Below are 27,476 nucleotides of genomic sequence, written 5' to 3'. Positions count from 1 at the left end.
TTTGGATATTGGGATCTATGTGGATGCATTGGGGGGCATTCAGACTGACGTCTTCCGCAAGGACACGTCGGTCAATGCCCTCCTTCATGCATCCTCTAGTCACACCATGTCAACTATACGCGCCATCCCGACCGGACAGTTTCTGCGGATGAAGCGGATCTGCTCTACCCCTTCCACCTTCGAATCCCAGTCGTCCGATCTCCGATGCAGGTTTAAAGCTAGGGGGTATAGCAATAGATGTATAAAGAAGGGTTACCTTCGTGCTAAAAATACCCCCAGGGAACAACTTCTACAATACAAACCACGTCGGCCAACCATTAACAACCAAGTCCGGTTCATCGGGACTTTCAATCATGAATGGGAGACGATGAGGGGAATCCTGGGCAAACACTGGTCAGTACTATTTACTGACCCCATTTTGGCTCAAGTGTTGCCCAGGCGTCCCCTCATGACAGCCAGGAGAGCCAGGAACCTCGGGGATCTTCTCGTCACGAGCCATTATATCCCCCCCCGGCCGAATTTTTTCGGATCCAGAGGTCCTCTCCGAGGATTCTTCCCGTGTGGCCATTGTGTTGCCTGCAAGAATACTATCAGGGTGTCATCCTTTGCCTCATCAGACGGTAAGAGCACGTTCTCCATCGACCAGCATATTACATGTAGTACCACACATGTGGTTTATTACGCAACGTGTCCGTGCTCCCTGATATACGTGGGGCTCACTTCACGTGAGCTCCGCATACGAGTTAGGGAGCACGTCAGAGATATCGCAGCAGCTGGTTCGGTGGAGGATGTTACTCTTCTCAAAACACTTCCTCGTCATTTTAGAAGTTACCACGAGTGTAATCCTAAATTGCTCGTGGTACGGGGTATTGATGCAGTCCATGGGGGTGTTCGGGGCGGCAATCTACGTAAGACTCTCGCACAGCGGGAGTCCAGGTGGATTGTCTCCCTGAACACTCTCGTTCCTTTCGGTCTTAATGAAACAGTGAGTTATGCTCCATTCCTTTAAATCTCTCTGCCCCCTGCTAGCTTGTATTTACCATCCATGCCCGTGTGTTTGCTCTTGAATCCTTTTTCCGCCTTCCTAGTCCTTCTCCTGTTGTTTCCCTGTGCCATGTGATTCATGGATATGTAGATGTGACTCCCCCTCGACCCCTGGATTTGTGGGGTTTTGTTTTTAGCTCGTGTTTGCTCTGTTTTAATTTTCCTGTTTTTAATTCCTTGTCCCCATCCATTATTTTTCTGCAGGTTTCCTTGATGCGGTTCTACATTGGGATTGAATCATGTTCCATTGTTTACTTCTTCATACTATACCAGCGGGGAATGTCTTATTTATATTGCACTTTGCCTGACCTAACTATGTAAACCTCTAGTGATGTTCCCCCTGTCCTTTGTTTACCTTTACTTGCGGTGGCGCGCGTCCTCCGACTCTCTGACACTGGGCGTGGGTTTGGAGCCGGGCCTGTCTGGTGCGCGCGCGTGGTGGCCATGGTGACGTGTCCCATGGCCCTGCGCGCGCGCCGTTCGCAGCAGTGTCCCTGCTCCCTGCCTGTGCTCGGGCTCGATTGCCGGCGCACGCGCACTGATACCCACCGTAATTAAACATTATCGTCAGCACCTTTGCATTCCCTTTATAGACCGGATCGCAGTGCACACAGGCTACTTCCTATAGAAAAAGCGTCTGCGAAACGGCTGTTGGAGGTTCACTTCTTGCCTCCAGAGCCAGCCCTCCTCACCACCAGGCAATACAGCGGCTCCTTTATATACAGGTACAGGGTGCTCACTACTTTAATGCACATTCTCTGCCCTGTGGCTTTATTTTCATTAACCCTAGCACTGCCTCATAGCCACTGGAGAGACTGGTGTTTTTGTATTCACCTTGCTACCTGTTTTTACTATGTTCTTTGGGGGACACATGTTTAATTACATGCCTGTATAGGCACATATGCATTTTCCCACGCACAAGGTCTTCTCATGTGCGCCCCCATAGATTGAGCCGCTGTACCTGTTAATACAACCTGGCCTGGTTCTGTATGGCATTTCTCTTACCCCACATTTCACATAAGGATTGACAGTCCTTACCCACGCCCCCCTGACCCAATCCTTTTTGTATGTGTTTTTATACCATGTTGTATTGTCTTAATAAAAAACTTATATTTTGCATATTACCCGTGCCTTATCTCCTTTTTCTCCTTTTTTGATATGTCTACCGGAGTCGGCACCACTCCCGAGGGATACCATTTTGCTATCCACTCGGAGCATTAACCATGGCCAAATTTATGTTTATACTCGGGTAGATCTTGTAGAGCTTGTCAGGTGTTCTGTATCACCTAGATATTTTAAAATTTAATTCTTGTATCCTATTGGATACTGTTATTTTATTGCTTATTTTAAACTTTTCTAAAGAATAAAAACTAAAAATTGGGGCGTGAAATATTATTCGTCCCCTTTACTTTCAGTGCAGCAAACTCACTCCAAAGTTCATTGAAGATCTCTGAATGATTCAATGTTGTCCTAAATGACTGATGATGATAAATATAAGCCACCTGTGTGTAATCTAGTCTCCGTATAAATGCACCTGCCCTGTGATAGTCTCACTGTTTTTTTTAAAGCGCAAATAGCATCATGAAGGCCAAGGAACACAACAGGCAGGTCCGTGATACTGTTGTGAGGTTTAAAGCTGGATTTGGTTACAAAAAGATTTCCAAAACCTTAAACATACCAAGAAGCACTGTGCAAGTGATCATATTGAAATGGAAGGAGTATCATACCACTGCAAATCTACCAAGACCCGGCCGTCCATCCAAACTTTCATCTCAAACAAGGAAAAGACTGATCAGAGATGCAGCCAAGAGGCCCATGATCACTCTGGCTGAACTGCAGAGATCTACAGCTGAGGTGGGAGAGTCTGTCCATAGGACAACAATCAGTCGTATACTGCACAAATCTGGCCTTTATGGAAGAGTGGCAAGGAGAAAGACATTTCTCAAAGATATCCATAAAAAGTGTTGTTTAAATTTTGCCAAAAGCCACCTGGGAAACACACCAAACATGTGGAAGAAGGTGCTCTGGTCAAATGAAACTAAAATCGAACTATTTGAGCACAATGCCAAACGATATGTTTGCCGTAAAAGCAACACAGCTCATCACCCTGAACACACCATCCCCACTGTCAAACATGGTGGTTGCAGCATCATGGTTTGGGCCTGCTTTCCTTCAGCAGGGACAGCGAAGATGGTTAAAATTGATGGGAAGATGGATGGAGCCAAATACAGGACCAGTCTTGAAAAGAAGGGAATTTTGTTTACTTACCGTAAATTCCTTTTCTTCTAGCTCCTATTGGGAGACCCAGACAATTGGGTGTATAGCTTCTGCCTCCGGAGGCCACACAAAGTATTACACTTTAAAAAGTGTAACCCCTCCCCTCTGCCTATACACCCTCCCGTGGATCACGGGCTCCTCAGTTTTGGTGCAAAAGCAGGAAGGAGAAAACTTATAAATTGGTCTAGGGTAAATGCAATCCGAAGGATGTTCGGAGAACTGCAAACCATGAACCAAAAGAACAATTCAACATGAACAACATGTGTACACAAAAAAACAACCAGCCCGAAGGGTACAGGGGCGGGTGCTGGGTCTCCCAATAGGAGCTAGAAGAAAAGGAATTTACGGTAAGTAAACAAAATTCCCTTCTTCTTTGTCGCTCCATTGGGAGACCCAGACAATTGGGATGTCCAAGAGCAGTCCCTGGGTGGGTAAAAGAATACCTCAATAAAAAGAGCCGAAAAAACGGCCCCCTCTTACAGGTGGGCAACCGCCGCCTGAAGGACTCGCCTACCTAGACTGGCGTCTGCCGAAGCATAGGTATGCACTTGATAGTGTTTCGTGAAAGTGTGCAGACTAGACCACGTAGCTGCCTGACACACCTGCTGAGCCGTCGCCCGGTGCCGCAATGCCCAGGACGCACCTACGGCTCTGGTAGAATGGGCTTTCAGCCCTGAAGGAAGCGGAAGCCCAGAAGAACGCTAGGCCTCGAGAATCGGTTCCTTGATCCACCGAGCCAAGGTTGACTTGGAAGCCTGCGAGCCCTTACGCTGGCCAGCGACAAGGACAAAGAGCGCATCTGAACGACGCAGGGGCGCCGTGCGAGACACGTAGAGCCGGAGTGCTCTCACAAGATCCAAAGAGTGCAAATCCTTTTCACACTGGTGAATTGGATTAGGGCAAAATGAAGGCAAGGAGATATCCTGATTGAGATGAAAAGGGGATACCACCTTAGGGAGAAATTCCGGGACCGGACGCAGAACCACCTTATCCTGGTGAAACACCAGGAAGGGGGCTTTGCATGACAGCGCTGCTAGCTCAGACACTCTCCGAAGTGATGTGACTGGCATTAGGAAGGCCACCTTCTGCGAAAGACATGATAGAGAGACATCCCGCAGTGGCTCGAAAGGTGGTTTCTGAAGAGCCGTTAGCACCCTGTTAAGATCCCAGGGTTCCAGCGGACGCTTGTAAGGTGGGACTATGTGGCAAACTCCCTGCAGGAACGTGCGGACCTGCGGAAGCCTGGCTAGGCGCTTTTGAAAAAACACGGAGAGCGCAGATACTTGGCCCTTGAGAGAGCCAAGTGACAAACCCTTGTCCATTCCGGATTGAAGGAATGAAAGAAAAGTGGGTAAGGCAAACAGCCATGGAGTAAAACCGTTATTAGCGCACCAGGATAGGAAGATTTGCCAAGACCTATAATAGATCTTGGCGGACGTAGGCTTCCTGGCCTGTCTCATGGTGGCAATGACATCCTGAGATAACCCTGAAGACGCTAGGAGCCAGGACTCAATGGCCACACAGTCAGGTTGAGGGCCACAGAATTCAGATGGAAAAACGGGCCTTGTGACAGCAAGTCTGGGCGGTCTGGAAGCGCCCATGGTTGACCCACCGTGAGATGCCACAGATCCGGGTACCACGACCGCCTCGGCCAGTCTGGAGCGACGAGAATGGCGCGACGGCAGTCGGACCTGATCTTGCGTAACACTCTGGGCAGCATCGCCAGAGGAGGAAACACATAAGGCAGTTGAAACTGCGACCAATCCTGAACTAAAGCGTCCGCCGCCAGAGCTCTGTGATCCTGAGACCGTGCCATGAATGCCGGGACTTTGTTGTTGTGCCGTGACACCATGAGATCAACGTCCGGCGTTCCCCAGCGGCGACAGATCTCTCGAAACACGTCTGGGTGCAGAGACCATTCGAGGGAAGCCGAACTCCTGTCCCATTTGCGGAGAATGTCCCATTGGAGTGGCCGAAGATGGAATTGCACGAACGGGACTGCCTCTATAGCTGCCACCATCTTCCCCAGGAAGTGCATGAGGCGCCTTAAGGGGTGTGACTGACTCCGACGAAGGGATTGCACCCCTGCCTGCAGAGAAAGCTGTTTGTCGCTCGGAAGCTTGACTAACGCTTGCTGGGTATGAAACTCCATCCCAAGGTACGTCAGTGATTGGGTCGGTGTCAACTTGGATTTCGGGAACTTGATGATCCACCCGAACCGCTGGAGAGTCGCCAGAGCGACAGATAGACTTTGTTGACACGCCACCCGAGACAGGGCCCTGACTAGGAGATCGTCCAAGTAGGGAATCACCGAGTGGCCCTGAGAATGCAGGACCGCCACAACGGATGCCATGACTTTGGTGAAAACCCGTGGTGCTGTAGCCAAGCCGAAAGGCAATGCCACGAACTGGAGGTGTTCGTCCCCGATGGCGAAACGCAGGAAATGTTGATGCTCGGGTGCGATCGGTACATGGAGATAAGCATCCTTGATGTCGATCGATGGTAGGAAGTCTCCTTGTGACATTGAGGCGATGACCGAGCGGAGAGATTCCATCCGGAACCGTCTGGTTCTCACATGTCTGTTGAGTAGCTTGAGGTCCAAAACGGGACGGAATGACCCGTCCTTTTTTGGCACCACGAACAAGTTGGAGTAAAATCCGCGACCACGTTCCTGAAGGGGAACGGGGATCACAACTCCTTCCATCTTTAGAGCGGCTACTGCCTGAAAAAGTGCGTCGGCCTGAGCGGGGGGCGGTGAGGTTCTGAAGAAGCGAGCCGCAGGACGAGAGCTGAACTCTATCCTGTAACCATGAGACAGAATGTCTCTCACCCATCGGTCTTGAACATGTGGCCACCAGGCGTCGCCAAAGCGGGAGAGCCTGCCACCGACCGAGGATGCGGTCAGGGGAGGCCGAGAGTCATGAGGAAGCCGTCTTGGAGGCAGTGCCTCCTGCGGCCTTTTGTGGGCGAGACTTGGATCGCCACGCATAGGAGTTCCTCTGGCCTTTCTCCGGCCTGTTGGACGAAGAGGATTGGGACTTGGCGGAGGGACGAAAGGACCGAAATCTCGATTGAACCTTTCTCTGTTGAGGTCTCTTAGGTTTGGCCTGGGGTAAGGAGGAATCCTTTCCCTTGGATTCCTTAATAATCTCATCCAATCGTTCGCCAAACAAACGGTCGCCAGAAAACGGCAAACCGGTTAAGAACCTCTTGAAAGCCGAATCTGCCTTCCATTCACGCAGCCACATGGCGCTGCGGACTGCCACAGAGTTAGCGGATGCTACAGCTGTACGGCTAGCAGAGTCCAGGATGGCGTTCATGGCGTAGGATGAAAAGGCTGACGCCTGAGAGGTCAAAGACGCAACTTGCGGAGCAGAATTACGTGTGACAGCATTAATCTCAGTCAGACAAGCCGAGATAGCTTGGAGTGCCCACACGGCTGCAAAGGCCGGGGCAAAAGACGCGCCCGTGGCCTCATAGATGGACTTCACCAGGAGCTCAATCTGTCTGTCAGTGGCATCCTTTAGCGATGAGCCATCTGCAACCGACACCACGGATCTAGCCGCCAATCTTGAGACTGGAGGATCCACCTTGGGACAGTGAGCCCAACCCTTAACGACTTCAGATGGGAAGGGGTAATCAGCAAAAGAGGCGAACTCTGTCCCTGCAGCCTGGTCAGGGGGAGCAGGGGGGTCTACATGAGCCTAGGGGCCCACCAGTGTCCGAGGCTCCGGCTGAGCAAGCGAAACAGGGGTCGAGCATTGCTCACAGTGAGGGTAGGTGGAACCCGCAGGTAACATAGCCCCACAAGAGGTACAGGCCGCAAAAAAACCCTGTGCCTTAGCAGCTTTGCTCCTTGTGGACGACATGCTGTTGTCTCCTAGGAGAGTGATCACTGAGGGTATATGGGAAAGGGGTATACAGCCCACCGAACAGATAGATATAGATATATACGTATCTAATCCGGCACCCTAGGGGGACCAGCACCGGGTGACCGGTGTGGCTTACCGACCGCTAACGAGCGGAGTGTGTCCTCCAGATTCCCTGCCTTGGATCCCCCGGAGCTGCAGAGCTGTTCACTTAGAATCCTCCACCGGCAGAATGCCAAAAAATGGCTGCCGGAGCTCTCAGGGGAGGAGTGGAGCCGTGGGCGGCGCCAGCAAAGTGCGGTAATCTGGGGTCCCCACAGTGATCAGTGAGGGGGGAGGAAACATGCAGGATGCTCCAGCCCTCACATCCGACGTCAGGTCGGTAATCCCGCCCTTACCCCTGACAGGCAGGCCCGGGGGCGGGATTTTTGCGACTAGGCCGCGATGAAGCCGGGGACTAAATTTGAGACCGCGCCCGACAAGCAGGCACGGTCGGCGCGGAAGTCCACCGGCCTCCTGAATTCAGCAGCCGCCGCGGCTTCCGGGAAGAAGGTGCGCTCCCTGCACAGTCCCCAATGGGGACACAGTACCTTTGAGTTGCAGGGCCCGGTCCCTGAGGTTGAAGAGGCTCCGGTCCGGCAGGTTCCCACAGGGGCTGCGGATGGAGCACGGTCCCAGTAAATGGATGACCGCTTAGGATCCCACTTCTCCCAGAGCCGCTTAAGGGATGGTGAAGGAGACGGCATGTGGCTCCAGCCTCTGTACCCGCAATGGGTACTTCAACCTTAACAACACCACCGACGTAGTGGGGTGAGAAGGGAACATGCCGGGGGCCCCGTGGGGGCCCTCTTTTCTTCCAACCGACATAACTAAGTTGAGAATGCATGAGTGGATGTGTGCCTCCTTCCACACAAAGCATAAAACTAACTGAGGAGCCCGTGATCCACGGGAGGGTGTATAGGCAGAGGGGAGGGGTTACACTTTTTAAAGTGTAATACTTTGTGTGGCCTCCGGAGGCAGAAGCTATACACCCAATTGTCTGGGTCTCCCAATGGAGCAACAAAGAAAAAACCTGTTGGAGTCTGCAAAAGACCTGAGACTGGAACGGAGATTTGTCTTCCAACAAGACAATGATCCCAAACATAAAGCAAAATCTACAATGGAATGGTTCACAAATAAACGTATCCAGGTGTTAGAATGGCCAAGTCAAAGTCCAGACCTGAATCCAATTGAGAATCTGTGGAAAGAGCTGAAAACTTGTTCACAATCGCTTTCCAACCAACCTCACTCAGCTCAAGTTGTTTGCAAAGGAAGAATGGGCAAGAATTTCAGTCTCTCGATGTGCAAAACTGATAGACACATTCCCCAAGCGACTTACAGCTGTAATCGCAGCAAAAGGTGGTGCTACAAAGTATTAACTTAAAGGGGACGAATAATATTGCACGCCCCAATTTTCAGTTATTTTATTTTTTTACAAAAACCCCACTTTTTTTAAAAAAAAGTTTAAAATAAGCAATACATTTCGTTTAAATTCACAATTGAGTCACACTTGTTGATTCTTCACCATAACATTACAATTTTTATCCTTCTGTTTGAAGCCTGAAATGCGGGAAAACGAAAAATTCAAGGGAGCCGAATACTTTTGCAAGGCACTGTAAGTGCCTCCATTTATTGTTCCTCAGAGTCCTGCAGAACACATACCACAGAACTGTGCTACTGGCAGGAGCCTTCATGAGGCAGCAGCTATGCCATAGTCAGAATGTGTTCATGCTCCCGGATGGGTCTGGTATAATTCCCAGTACGTTTCATTGGGTTCTGCAGCACATGCCACAATTTGTGGAGATTGAGTGCTGGTAATATAAATTCCACAAACTGTGGTGAATTCTTTTTTTTTTGCCTTTACAGTGGAACCTTGGTTTATGAGTAACTTTGTGTGCGAGTATTTCGCTATATGAGCAAAACTTGCTGTAAATTTGTAACTCAGTTTACGATCAAGCTTTGCTGTACGAGAAGATACTCACCGCACACACTTCCGGTTCCACAGTCTGACCCGCTCTTGCAGTCCGCAGAAACACACACAAACACACACAAACACACACAACATATGCTCACCTTACCTTCCGTTCCATCGCCATCCTCCCCGTTCTTGTAGTTCGCCGGTACAGGATGTGTATCGGGTAACCATCAAGACGATGGAGGAACTTCTGCTGTCAGCAGCTCAATGGAGGAATTTGCGCTGTCAGCAGCTTCTCAAAGGCAGCAGAAGCTCCGGCATCGGTCGCGATAATTACCGATGCACATCCTGTACCGGCGAACTACAAGAACCGGGAGGCTGGCGATGGAACGGAAGGTAAGGTGAGCATAATATGCGTGTGTGCATGTTTGAGCATGTGTGGAATGGCACAGTAGGGGACATTGAACAAGTTGTGGAACGAATTGTCTAAGCTTGCATTATTTCCTATGGGAAATTTTGCTTTGCTAGACATGAAACTTGGTTTACAAGCATACTCCCAGAACGGATTGTTCTTGTTAATTAAGGTTCTACTGTACTTTTAAACGCCTCCAAATAAATGTAATAAGTTCTTTCTCATCTCACTTATTTTTCTTGCTTTTATAGCATCTCCCTATTGAGGCGGCCATTATGTTCAGACTAAATCATGTTCAGTGGTTCTACATGGTCCTAGATTCCTCTGATGAACCCCGGATCACTTGTTCTGAGGGGAAACGCGTTGGGTGGACATGAGGTGAAGTTGACCAGATAAGTACCCCTGCTGCACCTGAATATGGCCACTAAGCATGTTTTCCTATTTACAGGTATTTATGTATATCTTTTGTTGGAGTGGTCAATTGAGATTATTTGACTAACTGTATCAGTAGTTACTTGACAACTGGGGTCCATATTCTATCTTCTTTGGAAAACTAGTGGATGGCCTAACACTTTATTGCTTGTCAATCTCTATATACCCTGATGAGATTTATCTGATATTTTTCTCCTTTCACTACAGTAAGTGTATTAAGTAGTACATAATCTTGTATCAAGGTAGTCTGTGTATGGCTAGGATATTAGAATATTGAATTGCACTGGACACTTTAGGGTAAAGGTGGCGTATCTAAGTGAGGGGGTAGTTAGGGTCAGCCAATGCTGAGCTGCAGCATCAACTGATCTATGGTGTAACCTCCGCTGGCAGGCAGATATTTAGTGAGGGATAGCTTTCCTCCTACTGGCCGCCTTTATTGTCTTTACCTAATGCCACTTGATTTGTAATGGGGCACATATGTGTGATGTCTGTACTGTATGTGCATTGATCTTAACTATAGTTACTAAAGTATCTATTTTAGAGTTTTTGGTTATGGATTTTACTCCACTGTTACTGTTGGGGCTCACAATCTAAGTTCCCTTTCAGTTTGTCTTTTTAGGAGTGGGAGGAAACCCAAGCAAATATAGTTGGACCGGCATACTTGTTATATCGGGGACCGGAAGTGAGTGAGCGTGACCGCCTGGAGTTAGTGGTAGGGAGAGCAGTCGGTGTTTTACACTGACAGAACTGAAGTCCGACTTACCTGTATTCCAGCATGGCTGCAGAGGTAAAAATCAAACTCGTAAGGATGTGTTATATCGGTATCCACAGTGGTACCAGCTGGGATATTTCCACTTCTTCCAACCTGATGCAAAGAGAAGAGATTAGACAGCAGCTAATTAAGAGAGTTCTACATGAAGATACAACAAGGTAATGTGCCATGTCAGAAATGCCAGTATGCAGATGTAGAAGTGGAAAAAAAGCAGGTTTAGTAAAATACGTCCATGTTCAGCACAGTTGAATCTCCAGAATTATCAGCACTAACGTCTATTTACCAGTTATATTCTCAGTGTCTAGTAGAGGATATCTGTGGCTCAGACAGCGGCTTCTTCACAGATTCTGCCCTCAACAGTGCCACAGGCAAGTTATTCTGGAACCTTGGTACTTCTACTTTTAAAATAAGAAGCCTATCAATCTATGCTCCCCTTTAGGTATGTTAGTAGGTCTGGGGACAAATCAACCATACCATAAGCCCAGACTGCAAAAAAAAAAAAAAAAGTTACTGCTATTAGTCCTATGAGTAGTAAAGCAATTTTGAAAGGGAAAATGTCAGCTAGTTCACAGAAAGCATGAATCAGAACCTGGCTTCATGACTGCAGCAGGTGTATTTTTTTTTCTAAAACACCCTTGATAAAAAATATAGTTTGAAGATTCAGCTGGGGATCATAGGCCGACACCATCCCCGGCTTCTCCTCGCACTGCTCTAGGACGTGCAGCCTGGCTCTGATTCTGCCGATCATGGTTCATCAACTGCCAAGTTCCCTTTAAACATGGCAGCATACCATGATGACAGCTCTTACAATCATTTCTTTCTGACATCTAACCATCTTGCTACCTATGGCCTGTCTCTTTGATGTTTATTCCTCAATGCTTAGGCATATAGTTCGAGAGTATTTCACGCCAAACCTTAGACTGTGTGCCCATGATCAGTGTTTGCAGCATTTTGGATATAGCATGCTTCAGCTGCGTCCAAAACATTGCGTTGTACAGTACAAGCACAGTGGATGGGATTTCTAGAAATCCCCTGCCCACTGTGGTTGTTTTTTCTGCAGCACACACTGACCTGCAGTGCGACTTTCCAGACCGCAGCAGGTCAATTGTTTGCTGTGGATTCGCATGCGTCCTCCGTAGGGAAAACACAGCGAGAGACCGCTGCGCACTGAACCCTGATAATGGGTACGAGCAGCTGCAGTCAACTGCATTTTCCTGCGGAGGAGATGCGCGGCCCCGCAGGTCAGGACACCCTGCGTCCAGGACACAGTGAGTCCTGATCGTGGGCACATACCCTTATTGAATACTTCCCAGAATTTACTTTTTGAGAGATGAAAGAGATCACCTAGACGAGCCCAAAGTCCATATAGACCAAGACTCAGACCAACATCGCATAGAGAGATTCTCCTGGTCTGTATGCACTGTAGTATGTTTTGGATCTTATATGTATTAAGACTTTGCAGTTTATTTTATATCTTTGAACTGTGGGCAAAATGATATAATACGCCATTTTTGGTTATAAGATAGGAACTTTCAAATTTTTTTTTTCATTTTTATTATTGTTCCTATTTATTTTTAAAGCACCGTTGATTCCATAGTACCGTACACGTGTGAAGAGGGTTATATACACATCACACATATAAAATAAAGGAAACAGACAGAATGACAGGTACAGAACAGGAGAGGACCCTGCCCTCATTTGGCCTACAATCTGCACAGCATTGGGGAAGAGTTAAGGGAACCTGTCACATGTAAAAAAATATAGGGTTAATAGCATTTGAAACCTGCCTGGCACCTGCACATTGAACCCCGCTGACAAAAGGAAATTAATTTGAATCCTCCTGGCAGCATTCAGGTATCGGTCACAGGGGTGCAGGTGTGAGTTCAGTCACCACTGTATGGAGAGTGGCGCCTGTAACTATGCACACTGCACTGACTGACAGCAGCTTAGCATTAGAGCTGGCTCTCAGTCAGTGCAAGGGGCGTGGTTACAAATACTGCTACCCAAATGCTACCCTAGTCTTTCTTTATATGTCTGCATTAGAGACGCCATGTCGAAATTACGTGACCACTGCAGCAAATGACATGACTCAGCAGTGATGCAGGTTAAGACTGCACCAGACAGACCAGAGATTGGCTACTGCAGTCATGTGATGTTGACGCAACGTGACTATTGTAGAGAGCCGAGTAAGAGACACATCCCTAGAATCAGGGTGACCCCTACATTATGCTGTTGTCAGATGGGGCAGCAGTTCTCTGAATGCGGAGTTCTCTATAATGCTGCCCCCAACACTGATTGGCAGCTTTCTTCCCATCTACAGTGTACACAGAAATTTGTCAATCAGTGGTAGGGGTGGGGTTATACAGACTTCATGAACATGCTTGACTACTTATCAACAAGTTTACTAGTCCTCTAAAAATACTATCCTGCTGATAAAGCAATGAACTACACTAAGAAGTCCAAGAAGTGACAAATCACTGAAATCAGGGACTTGGGCTCTCCTTTCTGCTGTTGTCAAATAAGGTGAGAAAAAAACCTGGTGACAGATTCCCTTCAATGTGAACTGAGCCTTTCAATAAGAACAGGGTAGGTTTAGGGGTTCCACATGAGGCACAAATATTGAAGTGAAATATTATATATATAGAGATCTGTATAACATTTTTCTCACTATGATGCACACTTTTTAACAATAAAAAAAACTCTTGCTACAAAGTGTTATAGTCCAGTAGTAGCTGTGATGGAGAAGAATGGAGACGCCACGTCCTACTCAATCACAGAGAAAACTCTGCCCTTTCCTCCTGACCAACACACACCTATGTGATCTGTGCAGTGCAGAACAGAAGCTTACTTGGACCTGCACAGAGGTTACACAACATGAGCAGCTAAAAGACCTTCCACCCAATTGATCACAAGACCTGAAAGGTCCTTGAATTAGTAACATGCCTGAAAGGTTGAGTTAGTCAGATGCCTGAAAGAAACTGCAAGATATAATAATGTAAAGTTTGTGTGTGTGTGTGTGTGTGTGTGTGTGTGTGTGTGTGTATATATGTGCATGTAGCAGAACTACATGTGCATGTAAATGTGCATGTAGCAGAGCTGTGTCTATAAATATGCATGTACCAGAGCTGTGTATGTCTTTAAATGTGCATGTAGCAATGCGGTGTTTGTGTCTATAAACGTGTAGGTAGCAGAACTATGTGTGTCTAGATGTGCATACGTAGACCTTTGTGTGTACATACGCATATGTAGCAGAACTGTGTGTGTCTATTAATGTGCATGTAGTAGGACTATGTGTGTCTACAAATGCATATGTAGCAGTCCTGCGAGTCTATTAATGTGTATGTAGCAGAGCTGTGTGTGGGTGTCCATATGTGCATGAAGCCGAGCTGTTTGTATATATGTGCATATTTAGCAGACCTGTGTGTCTATATATCCATACGTAGCAGAGCTGTGTGTGTATACATGCTGTAGAGAAACACTAACAATATATATATTTTAGTCTATACCATTATTATACCACCAGGGAAGTTGTAATCAATAGGAAAAATGTTTTTTCCTATTTTCTGCTGTCTAAATCTGGGGTGTATCTTATGGTATGGTGCATCTTATAGTCTAAAAATACAGTGTATATGTTAGTATGATATATACACTCATGGCCGAAAGTGTTGGCACTATAGCGTCTCATAAGCCAGATCAGATACCCATACTTTGCACTGACGAGGGGCAATCACCCCAAAACACTGTCTGCAAATTAGGGTTCTGATCTGGCATAAATCCTAAGTCGTATAAAGAAGGGAATTTTGTTTACTTACCGTAAATTCCTTTTCTTCTAGCTCCTATTGGGAGACCCAGACAATTGGGTGTATAGCTTCTGCCTCCGGAGGCCACACAAAGTATTACACTTTAAAAAGTGTAACCCCTCCCCTCTGCCTATACACCCTCCCGTGCATCACGGGCCCATCAGTTTTGGTGCCAAAGCAGGAAGGAGGAAACTTATAAATTGGTCTAAGGTAAATTCAATCCGAAGGATGTTCGGAGAACTGAAACCATGAACCAAAAGAACAATTCAACATGAACAACATGTGTACACAAAAGAACAACAGCCCGAAGGGAACAGGGGCGGGTGCTGGGTCTCCCAATAGGAGCTAGAAGAAAAGGAATTTACGGTAAGTAAACAAAATTCCCTTCTTCTTTGTCGCTCCATTGGGAGACCCAGACAATTGGGACGTCCAAAAGCAGTCCCTGGGTGGGTAAAAGAATACCTCGATAAAAAGAGCCGAAAACGGCCCCCTCTTACAGGTGGGCAACCGCCGCCTGAAGGACTCGCCTACCTAGGCTGGCATCTGCCGAAGCATAGGCATGCACCTGATAGTGTTTCGTGAAAGTGTGCAGACTCGTCCAGGTAGCCGCCTGACACACCTGCTGAGCCGTAGCCTGGTGCCGCAATGCCCAGGATGCACCTACGGCTCTGGTAGAATGGGCTTTCAGCCCTGAAGGAATCGGAAGCCCAGAAGAACGGTAGGCTTCAAGAATCGGTTCCTTGATCCACCGAGCCAAGGTTGACTTGGAAGCCTGCGACCCCTTACGCTGGCCAGCGACAAGGACAAAGAGCGCATCAGAACGGCGCAGGGGCGCCGTGCGAGAAATGTAGAGCCGGAGTGCTCTCACCAGATCTAACAAGTGCAAATCCTTTTCACATTGGTGAACTGGATGAGGGCAAAAAGAAGGTAAGGAGATATCCTGATTGAGATGAAAAGGGGATACCACCTTAGGGAGAAATTCCGGGACCGGACGCAGAACCACCTTATCCTGGTGAAACACCAGGAAGGGGGCTTTGCATGACAGCGCTGCTAGCTCAGACACTCTCCGAAGTGATGTGACTGCCACTAGGAAGGCCACCTTCTGCGAAAGGCGTGATAGAGAGACATCTCGCATCGGCTCGAAAGGTGGTTTCTGAAGAGCCGTTAGCACCCTGTTAAGATCCCAGGGTTCCAGCGGACGCTTGTAAGGTGGGACTATGTGGCAAACTCCCTGCAGGAACGTGCGGACCTGCGGAAGCCTGGCTAGACGCTTTTGAAAAAACACGGAAAGCGCCGATACTTGTCCCTTGAGAGAGCCGAGAGACAAACCCTTGTCCATTCCGGATTGAAGGAAAGAAAGAAAAGTGGGTAAGGCAAACGGCCAGGGGGTAAAACCCTGATCAGCGCACCAGGATAAGAAGATCCTCCAAGCCCTGTGATAGATCTTGGCGGACGTTGGTTTCCTGGCCTGTCTCATGGTGGCAATGACATCTTGAGATAACCCTGAGGACGCTAGGAGCCAGGACTCAATGGCCACACAGTCAGGTTGAGGGCCGCAGAATTCAGATGGAAAAATGGCCCTTGAGACAGCAAGTCTGGACGGTCTGGGAGTGCCCACGGTTGACCCACCGTGAGGTGCCACAGATCCTGGTACCACGACCTCCTCGGCCAGTCTGGAGCGACGAGGATGGCGCGGCGGCAGTCGGACCTGATCTTGCGTAACACTCTGGGCAGCAGTGCCAGAGGAGGAAATACATAAGGCAGTCGAAACTGCGACCAATCCTGAACTAATGCGTCCGCCGCCAGAGCTCTGTGATCTTGAGACCGTGCCATGAATGCCGGGACTTTGTTGTTGTGCCGAGACGCCATGAGGTCGACGTCCGGCGTTCCCCAGCGGCAACAGATCTCTTGAAACACGTCCGGGTGAAGAGACCATTCCCCTGCGTCCATGCCCTGGCGACTGAGAAAGTCTGCTTCCCAGTTTTCTACGCCCGGGATGTGAACTGCGGAGATGGTGGAGGCTGTGGCTTCCGCCCACAGCAGAATCCGCCGAACTTCTTGGAAGGCTTGACGACTGCGTGTGCCGCCCTGGTGGTTGATGTACGCGACCGCCGTGGCGTTGTCCGACTGTATTCGGATCTGCCTGCCCTCCAGCCACCGCTGGAACGCCTTTAGGGCTAGATACACTGCCCTTATCTCCAGAACATTGATCTGAAGGGAGGACTCTGTCGGAGTCCAGGTTCCCTGAGCCCTGTGGTGGAGGAAGACCGCTCCCCACCCTGACAGACTCGCATCCGTCGTGACCACAGCCCAGGATGGGGGCAGGAAGGATTTTCCCTTCGACAAAGAAGTGGGAAGAAGCCACCACTGAAGAGAGGTTTTGGCTGCCAGTGAAAGAGAGACGTTCCTGTTTAGGGACGTCGACCTCCTGTCCCATTTGCGGAGAATGTCCCATTGAAGTGGACGCAGATGAAACTGCGCAAAGGGAACTGCCTCCATTGCTGCCACCATCTTCCCTAGGAAGTGCATGAGGCGCCTCAAGGGGTGTGACTGGGCCCGAAGGAGAGATTGCACCCCTGTCTGCAGTGAACGCTGTTTGTCCAGCGGAAGCTTCACTATCTGTGAGAGTATATGAAACTCCATCCCGAGGTAAGTCAGTGATTGGGTCGGTGTCAATTTTGACTTTGGGAAATTGATGATCCACCCGAACCTCTGGAGAGTCTCCAGAGCAATGGTCAGGCTGTGTTGACATGCCACCCGGGAGGGTGCCTTGACTAGGAGATCGTCTAAGTAAGGGATCACCGAGTGGCCCTGAGAGTGTAGGACCGCCACCACTGCTGCCATGACCTTGGTGAAGACCCGTGGGGCTGTCGCCAGGCCGAAAGGCAGTGCCACGAACTGAAGGTGTTCGTCCCCGATGGCGAAACGCAGGAAGCGTTGATGCTCTGGTGAAATCGGCACATGGAGATAAGCATCCCTGATGTCGATTGATGCTAGGAAGTCTCCTTGGGACATCGAGGCGATGACAGAGCGGAGAGATTCCATCCGGAACCGTCTGGTTCTCACGTGTCTGTTGAGCAGTTTGAGGTCCAGAACGGGACGGAATGATCCGTCCTTTTTTTGGCACCACGAACAAGTTGGAGTAAAAACCGCGACCACGTTCTTGAAGGGGAACGGGGATCACAACTCCTTCTGCCTTCAGAGTGTTCACCGCCTGAAAAAGTGCATCGGCTCGCTCGGGGGGCGGAGATGTTCTGAAGAAACGAGTCGGAGGACGAGAACTGAGCTCTATCCTGTAACCGTGAGACAGAATGTCTCTCACCCATCGGTCCTTGGACATGTGGCCACCAGGCGTCGCAAAAGCGGGAGAGCCTGCCACCGACCGAGGATGCGGTTTGGGGAGGCCGAAAGTCATGAGGAGGCCGCCTTGGAGGCGGTTCCTCCGGCGGTCTTTGTAGGACGTGACTTAGACCGCCATGCAGAAGAGTTCCTCTGGCCCTTCTCTGACCTATTGGACGTGGAGGAATGGGACCTGGCTGAGGGCCGAAAGGACCGAAACCTCGGTTGTATTTTTCATTGCTGAGGTCTGTTTGGTTTGGACTGGGGTAAGGACGAGTCCTTTCCTTTGGATTGTTTAATAATTTCGTCCAATTGCTCGCCAAACAAACGGTCGCCAGAAAATGGCAAACCGGTTAAGAACTTCTTGGAAGCAGCTCCTTCAACACAAAGCATAAAACTGATGGGCCCGTGATGCACGGGAGGGTGTATAGGCAGAGGGGAGGGGTTACACTTTTTAAAGTGTAATACTTTGTGTGGCCTCCGGAGGCAGAAGCTATACACCCAATTGTCTGGGTCTCCCAATGGAGCGACAAAGAAAAGGCATGTTAAAGGTCTACTTTTGACTTTTAGGATTGCTACTTCCAATAGGTGGCGCTAAAATTTGTCTCCTTCCTCCCTGGAGAGACAATTTGAATATTTCCCAGAGGGGCATTGCAGCTATAAGTCCCCTCACTGACAGCCAGACTGGTTTGTCAGGTCTCCGCAAGGAGAATAGTCTTCCCCGTGGTACCCTTGAAATTAATTGTTACAGAAAATGAAGTATTTCTTGCATAATATTATTGCAATTACACATTGTCCAGCCAGTTTTAGGAATTTTGTGTGAAACTATGTTGAATTAGATTTTTTTTCTGTTTTTTGGAATACACACAAAGGAAATAAACATGTGTATAACAAAATATGTCTAATTGAAATAATTTTCTGGGAGAAATACTTAATTTTCTGGAACAATTTCAAGGATGCCAACACTTTTGGCCATGACTAGATATGCAGTGCCTTGTGAAAGTATTCGGCCCCCTTGAATTTTTCAACCTTTTCCCACATTTCAGGCTTCAAACATAAAGATAAAAAATTTAATGTTATGGTGAAGAATCAACACCAAGTGGGACACAATTGTGAAGTTGAACGATATTTATTGCTTATTTTAAACTTTTTTAAAAAAATAAAATAACTGAAAATTGTGGCGTGCAATATTATTCGTCTCCTTTAAGTTAATACTTTGTAGTGCCACTTTTTGCTGCGATTATAGCTGCAAGTCGCTTGGGCAATGTGTATCAGTTTTGCACATCGAGACACTGAAGTTCTTGCCCATTCTTCCGTTGCAAACAGCTCGAGCTGAGTGTGGTTTGATGGAGAGCATTTGTGAACAGCAGTTTTCAGCTCCTTCCACAGATTCTCGATTGAATTCAGGTCTAGACTTTAGGGTACTTTACACACAACGATATCGCTAACGATAGATCGTCGGGGTCACGGTGTTCGTGACGCACATCCGGCGCCGTTAGCAATATCGTTCTGTGTGACTAAAAGGATAAACGATCGCAAAAACGTCAAAAATCGTTGATTGTTGACACGTTGCTCCTTTTCATAATATCGTTGGTGGTGCATGCCGCTGGCTGTTCATCGTTCCGGTGGCATCACACATCGCTATGTGTGACACTGCAGGAACAACGAACATCTCCTTACCTATGTCCACCGGCAATGAGGAAGGAAGGAGGTGGGCGGCATGTTCCGGCTGTTCATCTCCACCCCTCCTCTGCTATTGGGCGGCCGCTTAGTTACGCCGCTGTGATGCCGAACAAACCGCCCCCTTAAAAGAGAGATTGTTTGGTGTCTCCAGCGACGTTGCTAAGCAGGTATGTGCGTGTGACCCTGCCGTAGCGATGTTGTTTGCTACGGCTATGATCACCCCCATGACGAAACAGCGACATGGGCGGGTGTTAGCGCGCACGACATCGCTAGCGATGTCGCAGCGTGTAAAGCACCCTTTTGACTCAGCTATTCTAACACCTGGATATGTTTATTTGTGAACCATTCCATTGTAGATTTTGCTTTATGTTTGGGATCATTGTCTTGCTGGAAGACAAATCTCTGTCTCAGTCTCAGATCTTTTCCAGGACTCCAACAGGTTTTCTTCAAGAATGGTCCTGTATTTGGCTCCATCCATCTTCCCATCAATTTTAACCACCTTCCCTGTCCCTGCTGAAGAAAAGCAGGCCCAAACCAGGATGTTGCCACCACCATGTTTGACAGTGGGGATGGTTTGTTCAGGGTGATGAGCTGTGTTGCTTTTACGCCAAACATATCGTTTGGTATGGTTGCCCAAATAGTTTGATTTTGGTTTCATCTGACCAGAGCACCTTCTTCCACATGTTTGGTGTGTCTCCCAGGTTACTTGTGGCAAACTTTAAACACCACTTTTTTATGGATTTCTTTAAGAAATGGCTTTCTTCTTGCCAGTCTTCCATAAAGGCCAGATTTGTGCAGTGTACGACTGAAGTTGTCCTATGGACAGACTCTCCCACCTCATCTGTAGATCTCTGCAGTTCATCCAGAGTGATCATGGGCCTCTTGGCTGGATCTGTGATCAGTCTTCTCCTTGTTTGAGATAACATTTTTGAGGGACGGCCGGGGTCTTGGTAGATTTGTAGTGGTAGGATACTCCTTCCATTTCAATATGATGGCTTGCACAGTGCTTCTTGGGATGTTTAAAGTTTTGGAAATCTTTTTGCAACCAAATCCGGCTATAAACCTCTCCACAACAGTATCACGGACCTGCCTGTGTTCCTTGGTATTCATGATGCGCTTTAAAAAGAACAGTAAGACCATCACAGAGCAGGTGCATTTATACGGAGACTTGATTACACACAGGTGGCTTATATTTATCATCATCAGTCATTTAGGACAACATTGGATCATTCAGAGATCCTCAATGAACTTCTGGAGTGACTTTGCTGCACTGAAAGTAAAGGGGACTAATAATATTGCACGCCCAAATTTTCAGTTTTTTATTTTTTACAAAAATGTAAAATAAGCAATAAATATCGTTCACCCTTCACAATTGTGTCCCACTTGTTGATTCTTTACCGTAAAATTTAAATTTTTTATCTTTTGTTTGAAGCCTGAAATGTGGGAAAAGGTTGAAAAATTCACGGGGGCCGAATACTTTCGCAAGGCACTGTAGCTAGTTAGCTAGATAGATAGATAGATAGTTTTTCTTGTAGGCCAGATTTACCATTAAAAACCAGTAACACAACAATGAAACAGGTTCCTTTTTTCTGCTCTAAGATCAGGATCCACAACGATCTTGTTTTTTTGGAAAGAGAAATGGACTTCAACAGGTACCTTTTTTTCCTAACATGCTGTGTAAGCAGGGCCTTTGATAGCTGGAGATGTAATTACTGGGAAAGCACAGACCTTTCTGTTATTATAGTTATTACATACCCTTTCAGTTCTGTCGGCACAGAACAACCTTGTATGATGCCTTTTCTGTACCACAATGTAGGTGATCCCAGGCTGGTAATCCTTCTCCAGACTGATGCAGGCTTCTCTAATTGCTAGCAGCTCATAATATAAGACCTGCTTAAACGGGGAAGAACAGTACAATTGTAGGACATGGCTGGTGTGTAAAGGAAAATAGACTGTCACCCTTTCAGAGCACTGTACAATGTTTGCAGCAGTTTAGGGAATAATTGACTGTACTGAAATTTGGACTGTACATACTTTGGTTCATAAGAAGTGAGAGTGCAATGAACCTCAGCGACGAAAAACATCCTCACGCTGAGTGGCCTCGACTACTTGTCACCTCGCTGGTCAAGATGAACTTGCTGTATAGATTTCTGCACGTCGCTAGTTTATGTGGGGTGCTTGCATTTCACTGCTGCCGAATTCCTTCTTCATTTGTTAACAATGTAAAGTTTGCAGGAGCATGTTTTCATTGTGAAAATTCATTGGAAAAACAGTCCATAAAGAGTTGCCAAAGTGAATTTCTAAAGAAGTTTGGAGGTCGAAATCCACCATCCTAACAGCGTATTCTGGCATTGGTGCATAAGCTTGGATGTACAGGAATAGGCATGATGGAGGAGGTCCGAAAATGTCTAAGGAAAAATCAAGATGTGAAACAACGACTTCTGGCATCTGAATCGTTGCACAGGATTTCCTAGGAGACAATCATGTTGTATTCCATATGTCAACGAGTGGCCAAGAAAGGTCGGGTTCGCCCTTACAGGGTCACTGTTATTCAGGAATTGAAAAAAAAATAAATTTGAAATTGATCAAGAGAAAATTATTAAAGAAAACATATTGGACTACATGTGGAATACTGACAAAGCCTGGTTTCACCTATGTGGCTACATCAGTTCACAATCTACTTGGATTTGGTGCAACGTGTCAAACGTCGGTTGTTAGCATGACAGATTGAACCCTTCTTTGATGACAGTCATCTTCAAGGGATTGTGGCCACCAAGATCATCTGAATAAACACCAAAGGACTTTTTCCTATGTGGACATTTGAAAACTTAGGTGTATAGTAACACGCCACAAACATTACAGGCACTCCGAGAGAACATACAATGAGAAATTTAGGCTATGACACCAGACGTCCTGCAGAATACATTTAACAATATGGAAAGGCGTGTGCAGGCGTGCTTGGATGCCAAAAAGTGGACATTTTCAACACCTGCTTTAAAACATAAAAGTTTCTCATGAACCAAATAATGTTCAGTCCAAATTTGAGTACGATAGATAATCTTTTAGAAGTTACAGCAATTCTTCCAGGTAAAGTAGAGAGTGAATCACCCTGTATAATAGTAGGTGTTAGACTCCATGGATTTATAGCAATTAAGAAGAATAACTCCAGATCCCCAAAAATTAAACTTAGGTTAGCAGTTCCTTGTATCCTCAGTGAGGACTGCCAGGTTCATGGCAGCACACCTTTGTCTTCATTCGTTCATGGTGTTTACATCGTTCCAAAACCCGAAAGAAAAAAAGGTTCCACTGACCTGTCTGAACTGTCCTTCTGAGACTCCATCACGATAAAAGATGATCCGTGTGGGTTTGAAGCGTGTGGATTTGTAGAACTGGATAAGAAGTTCTCTCACCATGGAAGCAAGGTCATGGATAATTTCCTGCCGAGGTCTCTGTACCCGCACTGTCGCACAGTATCGACTTGGGTGGGCATCCATACTGCCTACAACCTATTAAAACAATTACATCTTTTCAGATCAAATCACTGTATTGCAGATGAAGCCGGAGCCTTACAAAATCACCAACTTAGCTCACTTACAGCAGCAATTGAAGGTTTTTTGCCATCTCCAGCAGGTGGATGAGTGACATCTGCTCCCAAGAAAATGACTGGTTGTTGGAACACAGACGGCCTAAGTAAAAATATACACATCTATGAAGAAACTTTCAATTACTTATAGTCAGGATAACAATTTCTCATTTCACGTTCCCACTAATGTTCTTTGCTTGCCTTGTCATGCAGATAGGGGGTCACCTTTTTACAGATCACTCTATAACTAGGCAGGTGTAGATTTGCTGTTCCGGAGTTGGGAAAGTGAGGTTACAAACCAAATTAGAGTGATGCAGCTAATTTTACTTTTTAATATCATCGACTTCTACTCCAATCAATAGATTTGTATATTTAACCCAATATGAAAACAACATATCAACTAATACATCTTATGTGCATACATAAACCCAATTCTTCCTAATACTTATGTAACTGGCCACCTCGGGGCTGCAGGGTGACCGGTACCCTAGACAATCTGCTGCATATTATACAATTAAAAAAGCCCTCCATTCTTGATAACTTTAATGCAAGGTACACTGCAAAGTTGCCTGTTCTTACAATCCCTTTGCAATTCTAAAGGCCCATTTACACAGAACGATATCGCCAACGATATGTCATCGGGGTCACGGAATTCGTGATGCATATCCGGAGTCGTTAGCGACGTCATTGCATGTAACAGCTCCGAGCGAGTGTTAACGATCAAAAATACTCACCTAATCGTTGACACGTCGTTCATTTTCAAAATCTCGTTGGTCATTATGGACGTAGGTTGTTCGTCGTTCCTGAGGCAGCACACATCGCTACGTGTGACACCCTGGGAATGACGAACAACAGCTTACCTGCGTCCTCCAGCAACGAGGTGGGTGTGTCGTTAATGTAGCTGCTCTCCACCCCTCCGCTTCTATTGATCGGCTGCTGTGTAACGTCGCTGTGACAGCGCACAAACCACCCCCTTAACAAAGAGGTTGTTCGCCGCCCACAGCGACGTCGCTAGGAAGGTAAGTTTGTGTGACGGGTGTTAGCGATATTGTGCGCCACGGGCAGCGATTTGCCCGTGACGCACAAACGACGGGGGCGGGTGTGATCGCTAGCGATATCGTAGCGTGTAAATGGACCTTAACCATATTTAACTTCAGACAATCCCTTTCAAGGTGGTTAATATGATTTCTAGAGAGAACATGACAAGCAAACCAACTACGAATAAAGAGCAGAGAGTGAAGAAATAAAATAATTCAATTTCTGCAGAGCCACCACAGAAAATAATCTTCCGCAAGGATCTTCTTACCTTTGATGCGGTACCAAGATATTGTTAATCCCTCCCAGTTTGACATTGATTTTTAGGCACAGATTTGAGAGAGTTTGAGGAGATGTTTTTATTACATTCTTCACTTGGACGCACTGTGTGGCCATCCCCAGTAATGTGTCTCCAACTCGCTTTACCTCAGCTATGGGGGAAGGGAAAAAAAACGGTTACAGAATCTAGCAGAAAAGAAGGGAATTTTGTTTACTTACCGTAAATTCCTTTTCTTCTAGCTCCTATTGGAAGACCCAGACAATTGGGTGTATAGCTTCTGCCTCTGGAGGCCACACAAAGTAATTACACTTTAAAAAGTGTAACCCCTCCCCTCTGCTATACACCCTCCCGTGCATCACGGGCCCCTCAGTTTTGGTGCCAAAGCAGGAAGGAGGAAACTTATAAATTGGTCTAAGGTAAACTCAATCCGAAGGATGTTCGGAGAACTGAACCATTAACCAAAAGAACAATTGAACATGAACAACATGTGTACACAAAAGAACAACAGCCCGAAGGGAACAGGGGCGGGTGCTGGGTCTCCCAATAGGAGCTAGAAGAAAAGGAATTTACGGTAAGTAAACAAAATTCCCTTCTTCTTTGTCGCTCCATTGGGAGACCCAGACAATTGGGATGTCCAAAAGCAATCCCTGGGTGGGTAACAGAATACCTCGATAAAAAGAGCCGGAACCGGCCCCCTCTTACAGGTGGGCAATTGCCGCCTGAAGGACTCGCCTACCTAGGCTAGCCTCTGCCGAAGCATAGGCATGCACCTGATAGTGTTTTGTGAAGGTGTGCAGACTCGACCAGGTAGCCGCCTGACACACCTGCTGAGCCGTAGCCTGGTGCCGCAAAGCCCAGGACGCGCCTACGGCCCTGGTAGAATGGGCTTTAAGCCCTGAAGGAATCTGAAGCCCCGATGAACGGTAGGCTTCAAGAATCGGTTCCTTGATCCACCTAGCCAAGGTTGACTTGGAAGCCTGAGACCCCTTACGCTGGCCAGCGACAAAAACAAAGAGCGCATCCGAACGGCGCAGGGGCGCCGTGCGAGAAATGTAGATTCTGAGTGCTCTCACGAGGTCTAACAAGTGCAAATCCTTTTCACATTGGTGAACTGGATGAGGGCAAAAAGAAGGCAAGGAGATATCCTGATTGAGATGAAAAGGGGATACCACCTTGGGGAGAAATTCCGGGACCGGACGCAGGACCACCTTATCCTGGTGAAAGACCAGGAAGGGGACTTTGCATGACAGCGCTGCTAGCTCAGACACTCTCCTAAGTGAAGTGACTGCCACTAGGAAGGCCACTTTCTGTGAAAGGCGAGATAGAGAGATCTCCCGCATCGGCTCGAAAGGTGGCTTCTGGAGAGCCGTCAGCACCTTGTTAAGATCCCAGGGTTCTAGCGGACGCTTGTAAGGTGGGACTATGTGGCAAACTCCCTGCAGGAACGTGCGGACCTGCGAGAGTCTGGCTAGATGCTTTTGAAAAAACACTGAAAGCGCCGACACTTGTCCCTTGAGAGAGGCAAGAGACAAACCCTTGTCCAATCCTGATTGAAGAAAGGAAAGAAAAGTGGGCAATGCAAACGGCCAGGGAGCAAAACCCCTAGCCGAGCACCAGGCTAAGAAGATCTTCCAAGTCCTGTGGTAGATCTTGGCGGACGTTGCTTTCCTGGCCTGTCTCATGGTGGCAATGACATCTTGAGATAACCCTGATGACGCTAGGAGCCAAGACTCAATGGCCACACAGTCAGGTTGAGGGCCGCAGAATTCAGATGGAAAAATGGCCCTTGAGACAGCAAGTCTGGTCGGTCTGGGAGTGCCCACGGTTGCCCCACCGTGAGGTGCCACAGATCTGGGTACCACGACCTCCTCGGCCAGTCTGGAGCAACGAGAATGGCGCGCCTGCAGTCGGACCTAATCTTGCGTAACACTCTGGGCAGAAGTGCCAGAGGGGGAAATACATGGGGTAGTCGAAACTGCGACCAGTCCTGAACTAATGCATCTGCCGCCAGCGCCCTGTGATCCTGAGACCGTGCCATGAATGCCGGGACTTTGTTGTTGTGCCGAGACGCCATTAGATCGACGTCCGGCGTTCCCCAGCGGCAACAGATCTCTTGAAACACGTCCGGGTGAAGAGACCATTCCCCTGTGTCCATGCCCTGGCGACTGAGAAAGTCTGCTTCCCAGTTTTCTACGCCCGGGATGTGAACTGCGGAGATGGTGGAGGCTGTGGCTTCCGCCCACAGCAGAATCCTCCGAACTTCTTGGAATGCTTGACGACTGCGTGTGCCGCCTTGGTGGTTGATGTATGCGACCGCCGTGGCGTTGTCTGATTGTATTCGGATCTGTCTGCCCTCCAGCCACCGCTGGAACGCCTGTAGGGCTAGATACACTGCCCTTATCTCCAGAACATTGATCTGCAGGGCGGACTCCCTCGGAGTCCAGGTTCCCTGAGCCCTGTGGTGGAGGAAGACCACTCCCCACCCTGACAGGCTCGCGTCTGTCGTGACCACAGCCCAGGATGGGGGCAGGAAGGATTTTCTCTTCGACAAAGAAGTGGGAAGAAGCCACCACTGAAGGGAGGTTTTGGCTGCTCTTGACAGGGAAACGTTCCTGTCTAGTGACGTCGACCTCTTGTCCCATTTGCGGAGAATGTCCCACTGAAGTTGACGCAGATGAAACTGCGCAAAGGGAACTGCTTCCATTGCTGCCACCATCTTCCCTAGGAAGTGCATAAGGCGTCTCAAAGAGTGTGACTGACCCCGAAGAAGAGATTGGACCCCTGTCTGTAGTGAACGCTGTTTGTCCAGCGGAAGCTTCACTATCGCTGACAGAGTATGAAACTCCATCCCGAGGTAAGTCAGGGATTGGGTCGGTGTCAATTTTGACTTTGGGAAATTGATGATCCACCCGAACCTCTGGAGAGTCTCCAGGGCAATGGTCAGGCTGTGCTGGCAAGCCACCCAGGAGGGTGCCTTGACTAGGAGATCGTCTAAG

The 27,476-nt window shown here is 47.8% G+C and overlaps 1 protein-coding gene across 1 annotated transcript in view; it reads right to left on the bottom strand.

Moving 5' to 3' along the window:
- LOC142291476 (protein argonaute-3) overlaps positions 1-27,476 on the bottom strand; it is a 169,381-nt gene that overhangs the window by 7,479 nt on the left and 134,426 nt on the right. The window contains exons 13-17 of the mRNA XM_075336030.1: positions 24,472-24,631; positions 23,178-23,268; positions 22,894-23,088; positions 21,338-21,472; positions 10,752-10,853 (exon numbers count right to left, since the gene is read on the bottom strand). Of these exons, the coding sequence (XP_075192145.1) occupies positions 10,752-10,853; positions 21,338-21,472; positions 22,894-23,088; positions 23,178-23,268; positions 24,472-24,631 (683 nt within the window). The remainder of the gene's footprint in view (positions 1-10,751; positions 10,854-21,337; positions 21,473-22,893; positions 23,089-23,177; positions 23,269-24,471; positions 24,632-27,476) is intronic.

Source organism: Anomaloglossus baeobatrachus, chromosome 2 (genome assembly GCF_048569485.1).
Source record: "Anomaloglossus baeobatrachus isolate aAnoBae1 chromosome 2, aAnoBae1.hap1, whole genome shotgun sequence".
Taxonomy (NCBI): domain Eukaryota; kingdom Metazoa; phylum Chordata; class Amphibia; order Anura; family Aromobatidae; genus Anomaloglossus; species Anomaloglossus baeobatrachus.
Note: the sequence above shows the minus strand (reverse complement) of the source record. Positions and strands in the feature narration are given on the sequence as shown.